Here is a 9,642-nt window from a genome sequence, read left to right as displayed (position 1 = left end):
CACTGTTCAGTGTTGATCTTGGGGCTTGCAATGTCTTTGACCACTGAGTCTAGTTCAGACACTTCAAGAGGTCTGTGGACGTATATGACCTGGGGGAAGAACACATCGTTCCCGGCGTCTTGTCCAGCTCTGGGATGAGGAAACTGGATCGTGTGCATTTGAAGTGGGTGTTATATGATATAAGGTATTGATATGGTCACCCTGATCAGGTGGTTCCTGTCTTGGTCAGTTTGTTCTCAGAGGATTCAACATCATCTTTGTCTGTGTCATGGTTGTTGTTTACCAGCAGTGTTTGCACAGCTTTTGCAAGCTCTTCATAGTCTATTCCTCCTACGGCTCCTTTTTCCTCCTCAGTTGTGGTTTGGATGCAGGAGGTGCAGAAAGAGGTGCAGGGGGAGGTGGAGTGATGACTGGAGGTGGGGATGCTGGCACTGGGGGCTCGTGAGGAGAGGGAGGAGGCTCGGCTATCTGCAGATACAAAGACAAACTCGTCGCAGCATCAAAGTCATCATTTTTTGATTTATAGTAAATACCTGACCTCCCATCTTGTTTTCTCTTCTTTTCCTCACCAACGTCCTGTCTACGCTTAGCTTCTTTTTCCGATCTCTGAAACTCTCCCCACTTAAGTCCACCCCAGTATTCTTTTCTTCCAAAATCTTCCTGCATTCTTCTAGTTTTATTACACTTAAGGTACCATTGTCATGAGGAGATCCAAGGAGACAGATGCACATGCAGAACTTCTTTATTTAGGGAACCATAACCCAAGGAAACACACACAGGGACAGATAACACCATAACACCAGGGTAACCAGAAACTGATCTAAACTAAGAAAACAAGACTATAAAATACTTAAACTATCAAAACACACTATGCAATAGTACAAACTATAACAAATGCAGTAAAAGAGAAAGAAAGAAAGAAAAAAAACCCCAAAGAACTTAAATAGAGTAACAAAGACAAGAAAACATTAATACAGGAAATCAGGGAGACAACAGAAGAAGAAGTCCTGCGAGACAGCCAGGGTGCCTCTAGCGGCCCAAGGCGGAAGTGCCCCTGGATACCATGACAACCTTTTATTGGAAATTTCCCATTAGTTAGTTTATACCATAGTTTAATTTGATTAATTTAACTTTTGCATTTCTTAAACAGATCATTGTTTCTTACTGCTTGAGGACCCTATAATGACTTCGAGTATTATAATTTTTTCTTCTTTTTTATTTTATAGAGTGCATAAATTTCAGAAGACAGCCAGGTCAAAATAATAAACAATATTTCCTCTAATTATACAAATGAGATAACTGACCTGTTCAAAGAAAAAAGAAACGAAAATACAATTTCTTCCCTCACTTCCTGTCTAAATTTGAAACAGGAGAACACGTTAAATACAACAGCACGACTTCCTTCTGACCACTCGTAATTATGCACTTTTTTTTTTTACTTGAAAACCTCTAATTTAGACAGTTGTCCACTCACACCTCTGTGCACTCTTTCTCTCTCTTTACAACTTAGTATGTCTACTAAGAGAGTAGCAGTTAATCAGATTTAATCCCATTCTTTAAAAATAGTGCAGATAAAACAGATGACAAAAACCACTCTAACATGAGTCAAGTCAAATTTTAGTTATAAAGCACATTTAAAGACAACAGGAATTGATCCAAAGTGCTGTACATAACATCATAACATCACATTAAATAACATCAGAAGACAAAGAATAAAACTACGTTTTAAGAGAAGATTTAAAAATAGCTAAAGACAGAACAGACCTCACATGAAAGGGGAGACTGTTCCAGAGTTTGGGACCAACCACAGAAAAGGCTCCATCACCCTTTGTCTTGCTACGACAACAGGGGACAGACAGAAGTTGATTACAAGATAAATAAAAACTCCAAGATTTTTGACATTTGTGTGTGTTAGAGGAGAGAGGACCTAACTGGGCCTCAAGGACAGAGGATATGGTGGGAGAGCCTAAAATAATGACTTCAGTTTTACTTTCATTTAACTGCAGAAAACTGTTAGCCATCTAACATTTTATGTCCTCGAGACATTTAAAGACGGACCCAAAAGTGCTGCTGTTATTTGACCTAAGTGCCAAATAAACTTGGGTATCATCAGCATAGCAGTGATAGGAAATATTATAGTTCCAAAAAATAGTACCCAGGGGAAGCATATAACGGGAAAACAAGAAAAGGCCCAAGATAGAACCTTGAGGAACACCACAAGATAAGGGAGCCAGTGAAGACAAAGTCCCTATATTTACTGAGAAAGTCCTAAATTTCAGGTAAGAAGCAAACCACTGCAAAGCTAGACTCTGGATGCCAACCACAGACTCTAGGCAAGTTAAAAGAATACTATGGTCAGTAGTATCAAAATCAGCTCTAAGATCCACATTCAGTGCTATGTAAGGATCTAAAGCCTGACTGGAACTTGTCTAGGATATTTTAAAAAATTCATATGAGTGTAGCTGTGAATAAACAACCTTCTCCAGCAACTTTGAGATAACCGACAATTCGGAAATAGGCCCATAGTTACTGTGTAAAGCTGGATCAAGATGAGTTTTTTTTAAGCAAAGGCTGCACAATTGCATGTTTAAGGCTAGCTGGTACAACTCAGGTAGCTAAAGGGCTATTAATAATGGCTGTCACAATTGGACTGACAGTTACAAAAACATCTTTCAAAAGACATGCAGGGAGAACGTCCATCACACAACATGAACACTTCATCTGTGAGATTAAGTCAGAGAGCTGGGCTGAGGAGACTGGTTGAAAGTTGGTTAAATAGCTGAGCAGAGGTGATCCCTGAAGGTGGTCAAATTTTCAAGGCATAATAAAAGAATTAATCTCTTCAGTTTTATCAACGAAAAAAATTCATCACAGGACTCAGGAGCATTCTCAGGACCAACAGCCTAAGAAGTAGGTATTAAACAATCAGTAGTATTAAACAATACTTTAGGCCTATTTGCATTCTGAGCTATTAATTTAGTGAGATATTTTGATTTTGCCTCTTTCTCAGACCTCTGATAACTTGTTAAGCACGTCGTAAAAATGTCACGAGACCTGCAGTTTGTCATTCTTCCACTTTTGCTCCATTTTTCTGCATTCTTGTCTAAGAGCTCGGGTGCAATCGTTAAGCCAGGGCTGAAGCTGAAGAGTATCTTTCCCCTTAACTTTCCTGGACTTGAGAAGAGCGATAGAGTCTAAAATAAGGGAGCACGTATTATTAAAAACATAAACCAGCTCTACAGTATCATTATTAAAAGGATCTGTAAAGTGAGCCAGGTAATAATCTGAAACCTGGCTAGCAGTAGAGGCATGGATGACATGAGAGATGTTCAGAGACTGAGACACAGGATGAGGAGGGCAGAAACAAATAGATTCAAACATAACTGAATAATGATCAGAAATACCAGAATCCAAAACTTCAAGATTATTTACAGAAAAACCAGAAGACATTACAAGATATGATTAGGACCCAAGTTAAAATGCACAAGATTCACGGATTCTAAAAGACATACATTTTTTTCCAAAGGTTTAGATGGACAACGCAGATGAAGGTTAAAATCCCCAAGAACCAGCAATCTATCATAGTGAGACAATAAATCAGAGAGGAGTTGAGAAAATTGATGAACGAAGTCCTTGTGAAATTTGGGGGCCTGTACACCAGAGCACAAACAACAGAACCCAAAATATCAATCTTTAATAATTGAACCTCAAAGCTCAAGAGTGTGTCTATGTTCGTAGGCATAGGCACATTAAGTTTTATTGCCTAATGTGAGGAGGTTTAGGACAAACTTGGCCACACTCAGGTCCCCTTGCTAGTGGCAGAGAAGTCCCTCACTCATCTTCTTGCCTTCCTGAGAGTGGTTGAAGACACGCTGGAAAAGCTGAAGGACTCATCATAGGACGTCGCGTGCTCACTCCCTTGGGACCATACAGCCGTGGCCCATGTGAGCACTTTGCCAGTCAACAGCATGACCAGTTGCGTGATCTTATATTTCTCTGGGCATGTGATGACTGAGGAAGCAGATAGGGAGGTTGTCACCAGAGGAGTTAGTGAAGCTGGCGTGGTGGCATGGAGCTGTGCTAGCTGTACTCTAAGCATGGCTATCTGCTGCTGTTGCTCTCTGATGAAGTGGCCCTGAGCCACTAGCACCTGACGCCACTCCAGATTACCTGCTGCATCCATGTTGAGGCTAAGTATTCTGTCAGGCAGCAGATATGTGTGCAAATGCAGGTACACAACAGCTTTATTTAGAAAGCTTTCAATCAGATCCAAAACATAAAACAAAGACAAAGTCAATAAACAAAAATCAGAAAACCAACTTCAAGGTGAGTGATTGTGAGTCCTTATATAATGTGGTGTGTAATGAGTTTCAGGTGAAGATGATCAGTAGTCAGGTGAGAGGGAACGTATGTGATGGGAGTTGGAGGCCTTGGAGGCCATGTCTGTAGGCAGTGTGGTGTTATGGATGATATAGTTGGACGCCGATTCCAGCATTGACATGACACACTAGTGTTTGGATTTTGAAGATGTATAATTCAATAAAATGCATTTAATCAATTTTCCACAACAATAAGTGGGAAGAGAAATTTTTTTAAAAATGTAAAAACTTTAAAACTTAGAACAGTATTTTTTTTTTTAGATTTTAATACTTAAATGTCTTCCTTTGATAAATCCTGTTTGATCTAGGTGTATAAGATATGAGTGTTTCAAGTCTTATAGTTCATGCTTGTTCTTTAATTTTCTCAAATACTCTTCAATAAAAATTGAAAAACCTTACTGGGAAACGAACTAAAATTTGCAGTAACCCCCAAAAAACCCGTAAACAGAAGTGTTAAAGTATCTGATATTATGTTTAGTTTAAGTACCAAAAGTACAGAAATGCTGTAAGTTCTTTCCAACTATCTGTGAACACAAGTCCAGTCTGCCAACTTCTTTGTTCCAAACTTTAATGTGTTCTGCTAATAAAAATATTAACAATAAAGACAAACACAGTATGAATTTAACATTCATGTGAATTTAAACGCCATTTTAAAAATTCATTACTCTTTTTGTATGTATCAGGATTGATGCTGTTTTTTTATACTGTATATAAACACGTGTCCTATTACAGACATTTAGGTATTTAAAGAACAGAAACGATGTGGGATGTGGTCCATACACACACCATCCATTCAGCATGAGCTGCTCATAACCACACTTACGTTAGCTAACAGGAGGCTAGCTTCTACTTAATTTCGGGAAAATAAATAAATAAATAAACAAACCACACTGAGTGATGTGTGTGTTTTCTGCTGATGGTGACAGACTGAATTTGGAGACTAAACTGATCATTTATTTTAGCACAATTCATCAGTGTAATGCAGTCTTCAGTGGTGGCTAACGGTAGACAGCTAGCTGACACATGCTAACCTGACAGGATAACTATGTCAATGGGAGATTAGCTAAAGATTAACTGTTAAAATAAAAATAAGGAGGACACTCTTTTTTATATCAGGAGCAGGATGGAGACCAAAACAGAAAACCAACACAAAGAGCAGATGACACTGCTGACCTGTTAGCCAAAACTAGCAAAGCTACTGACTGGGTTCTTTTCATTTCACAAAATTTCTTTCACAATTTGAATTTAGTCTCGATAATTTGATGAATTTGATGGTTTAACATTGTTTCTTTTCTTTCTTAAAGGTAGCTAGAGGAGGAACAAGGTTATTATCCATGTCCTGAGAGTCTCAATGCTTCCAGAAGACTGATCTGGCCATCAAGCCAAATACATTATAAAACCTTTGTGATGTGAGTGTGTCTTTTCTTAATTGAGTCAGTGTTTTATTGAGTCAGTGTAACAGTGATGTGCTGTCAATGTGGTTTTACTGTAAAATATTCCAGCAATTATATAAATGCACATTCAAATATGCAACAAAGAAATTTGGAACAAGTCAGGCAAGTAATCTGACCATTCTTTAAAGCCCTACCTACTCTAACACATAACACACAAGAACAGGAAGTTAACTAAAGAGATAACGAAACTCAGAACACTCAGAGTGCTGTTCTCTCTCTCTCTCTCTCTCTCTCTCTCTCGATCAGTGTGAGTGAGTGCAGGAAAATGGATCAGTTCAGCTGTCCAGTGTGTCTCGATCTCCTGAAGGATCCAGTGACTCTCCATTGTGGACATTGTTTCTGTAAGGTGTGTATTAATGGCTGCTGGGATCAGGAGGATGTGAAGGGTGTCTACAGCTGCCCCCAGTGTAGAGAGACTTTCACTCCAAGGCCTGTTCTACGCCGGAAAAACATGCTGGCTGAAGTGATGGAGAAACTCAAGAAGAAGAAGAAACCCCAAGCTGCTTCTACTGCTCACTGTTACACTGGACCAGGAGATGTGAAGTGCGATTCCTGCACTGGAATAAACCGCAAAGCTCTCAAGACCTGTCTGGTGTGTCTGGCCTCCTACTGTGAAGATCATCTTCAACCTCACTATCAGTCTCCTGCCTTTAAGAAGCACAAGTTGGTTGAAGCCTGTGCAGAGCTCCAAGAGAAGATCTGCTCTGAGCACGACAAACTGATGGAGATCTACTGTCGTACTGACCAAAGCTTCATCTGTTATCTGTGTACGATGGATCAACACAGAGGCCATGATACTGTTGCAGCTAAAGCAGAAAGAACTGAAAAACAGGTGAGAACTGGATCTTATTATTCTTTTCCAACTCAATATATACAAATTTCTTTTTGTATAAAGTCTAATTCTGTATACGTTCTAATGACATTTCTATTCAGTTGATCTGATCTGTTATAAGACGCAATCACTGTGAAGTGAATTGTTTTATTAAAAGTGTTGCTGGTAAGGAAGTATTAAACCAGTCAGACCAGACAGTGTACTTTAAACAGCCAACACCCAGCAACCTTCTTACACCATTTTACAGCTAAAGTCTTCACAAGACCATGTTAAAGCTCTGTAAGTGTTATTACTGTGTTGATGTTTATATTATTTTCAGTTAACATTGATATTTCTGCTCGCTGAACTTTTCATACAAAGCCAGAAATCATGATAAAAATGCAGAAAATATAGGAAGATTGAAATTACTTTTTGTATTATTAATTTTTGTCTTGTTTATTTTATTAAATTTTTTCTAGAAGCAATATTTTTAATTTTTAGTTTGTTTATTATTTTTACTATAATTCTGCAGAGCATGAGCTCCAGAAATAATGAAATGTATTTTATTTGGTCTCAGAATGAGCTAAAAGAGGAGCAGATGAAATCCCAGCAGAGGATCCAGGAGAAGCAGAAGAAGGTGCAGGAGCTGAAACAGACTGTGGACACTATTAAGGTGAGGAGTGAAAACACACACACACACAAAGACTTTAAACAGACCTCCATCATGTGTGTGTGTGTGTGTGTCCTAACAGAAGCGTTCACAGGCAGCAGTAGATGACACTGAGAGGATCTTTACTGAGCTGATCAGCTCCATGGAGAAAAAGCGCTCGGAGGTGAAGAAGCTGATCAGAGCTCAGGAGGAAGCTGAACTGAGTCGAGCTGAACGACTCCTGAAGCAACTGGAGCAGGAGATTGCTGATCATAAGAGGAGAGTCACTGAGCTGGAGCAGCTTTCACACACACACGATCACATCCACTTCCTCCAGGTAACACTCACTGTCTGATCTACAGAGGCCGCTGTTCCTAACAAAGATCCTCCTAAAAGCTCATTACAGCAACAATAAATGTTCCTGTCTGAGATCACAAGTGTGTCTTTGTGTCTGATTCAGTCTGAGATTCATTCGTTCCTCTCCTACACTTTTCTCCTTCTTTATTATGTGTTTCCTCTCTGTAGAGTTTCCCGTCTCTCTGTGTTTCTCCTGGATGTGAGGACTCACCCAGCATCACTGTCAATCAACATCTCTCATTTGATGGAGTGAGGAAATCTCTCTCAGATCTGAAAAAACAAGTCGAGGAAATCTGTGAGAAGGAATTCAACAAAATCCATCCACAAGGTAAACAAACATTTGTGCTGCATCACATTAAAGAGAGCCATAAAATTCATATAACAGTAATAAGAAGTAAGCAGAAGACTGCAGAAAACCACAAACCACCATAACATAATCACAAATCCACAAACTAATCTTATATTTTAGAGAGAACCGTAGTTACCTCCATAAATTCAAATATGAAGAGTTGGCCCACTCAGATGGTGACATTGTTGAGGTGTCTGTCTGAAACCAGATAGGAATCAAATTTTTATATTTGTGCTTTTAACTGTTTCCACATCATTTTTTCCATCTCCATTTTGTCTCTGTGTTTCCACAGCTGCAGCAGTTCCGGTGATTTTACCCTCAGAACCAAAAAGGAGAGAAGATTTTCTGAAGTGTAGGTGTAAAACACACACACACACACGCACACACTCTATTTCATATAGAGCAACATTACACAGAAACACACACAGGTGTCACACACACATTCATTATAAATCCTGTGATTAACATCTAACCTGTGAACATTTTACTTTTTAGTTTTCTGTTATCTGACTCTGGATCCAAACACAGTACATCATGAACTCATTCTCTCTGAGGAGAACAGAGCGGTGACATGCAGTAAGACAAAACAACAATACTCTGATCATCCAGAGAGATTTGATTACTGGTGTCAGGTGTTGTGTAAGGAGAGTGTGTGTGGACGCTGTTACTGGGAGGTGGAGTGGAGCGGTGATGTGTCCATATCAGTCTCATATAAAGTGATCAGCAGGAAAGGAGGGGGTGACGAGTTGTTTGGCTACAACAGTCAGTCCTGGAGTCTGGTGTGTTTTTTGTCCTCTGTCTCTTTCTGTCACAGTGACATTGAGACTGAGCTTCAAGGTCCAGCGTCCTCCAGAATAGGAGTGTATGTGGATCACAGTGCAGGAACTCTGTCCTTCTACAGCGTCTCTGACACGATGAGGCTCCTCCACAGAGTCCACACCACATTCACTCAGCCTCTATACACTGGGTTCTGTATAGGTTCTTATGACTCGACTGTGAGATTACGTAATCCAATATGAAATGTTAGTAATAGCTTCAGTGGTAATATTTTGTACAGAAACAGTAATGAATGTAACAGTAATGCATTATTATTATTATTATTATTTACAAAATTAAATTCAGTAGGATGTCAGTGCTGTATGAGCTGACTGCTTTTGACCAGACTTATAAAATATTAAGTAATTTTTTTAACTCTGATGAATGTATGTTTACATGATGTTTTTATGTTAATAAATCTCATTAATGCACAAAATGTCCAATATGAAGCTTGTAAAAATGTCTTATAGAATTCTGGGCTTTTTTAAGAAATAATAAAACTTACTCGAACTGCTGGATTTTTCTGCTGCTGATGTGTGTTCATGGGGATATTCACGGATATCCGCTGGTGCCTGTATTAATACATTTCTGGGGCCAAACGCATAGCATGGATTTAACGGTTAGTTCCCGCCTCACCCATCCACTTTATATTGGGAACAAACTGGCCGTCGTTTAAGAAAATGCTAGAAATTATGATGGTGGATGTGGCTCCTGCCACAGTGTAGCAAGATGTGGGGTGTGTGTAGCTCTGGCCAGGGAGGCGTTGCCGTGGGCCGTCAGCGTTTGTGCTGTTATGATGACTCAGAAACCACCTACCCCTGTGGGTT

General features: G+C 39.4%; 1 protein-coding gene across 1 annotated transcript; it reads left to right on the top strand.

The window, feature by feature from the left end:
- The first annotated feature begins 6,005 nt into the window (after positions 1-6,005).
- Positions 6,006-9,326, top strand: LOC128320061 (tripartite motif-containing protein 16-like). Its single transcript, XM_053239599.1, has 6 exons — positions 6,006-6,665; positions 7,222-7,317; positions 7,397-7,630; positions 7,819-7,978; positions 8,292-8,351; positions 8,495-9,326. Exons 1-6 carry the CDS (start codon positions 6,099-6,101, stop codon positions 9,016-9,018), a joined length of 1,641 nt encoding a protein of 546 aa, XP_053095574.1. The 5' UTR covers positions 6,006-6,098; the 3' UTR covers positions 9,019-9,326.
- The last annotated feature ends 316 nt before the right edge of the window (positions 9,327-9,642 follow it).

This window comes from Pangasianodon hypophthalmus, chromosome 14 (genome assembly GCF_027358585.1).
Source record: "Pangasianodon hypophthalmus isolate fPanHyp1 chromosome 14, fPanHyp1.pri, whole genome shotgun sequence".
NCBI classification, from domain to species: Eukaryota; Metazoa; Chordata; class Actinopteri; order Siluriformes; family Pangasiidae; genus Pangasianodon; species Pangasianodon hypophthalmus.
This window is presented reverse-complemented; position numbering and strand designations above follow the sequence as displayed.

Excerpts from the sequence above, each read along its gene's own strand:
- LOC128320061 (XM_053239599.1), top strand. The coding sequence starts at position 6,099 with ATGGATCAGTTCAGCTGTCCAGTGTGTCTCGATCTCCTGAAGGATCCA. Across the intron at positions 7,318-7,396 it reads AGACTGTGGACACTATTAAG|AAGCGTTCACAGGCAGCAGT; the intron begins GTGAGGAGTGAA and ends GTGTCCTAACAG. Across the intron at positions 8,352-8,494 it reads GAGAGAAGATTTTCTGAAGT|TTTTCTGTTATCTGACTCTG; the intron begins GTAGGTGTAAAA and ends TTTACTTTTTAG.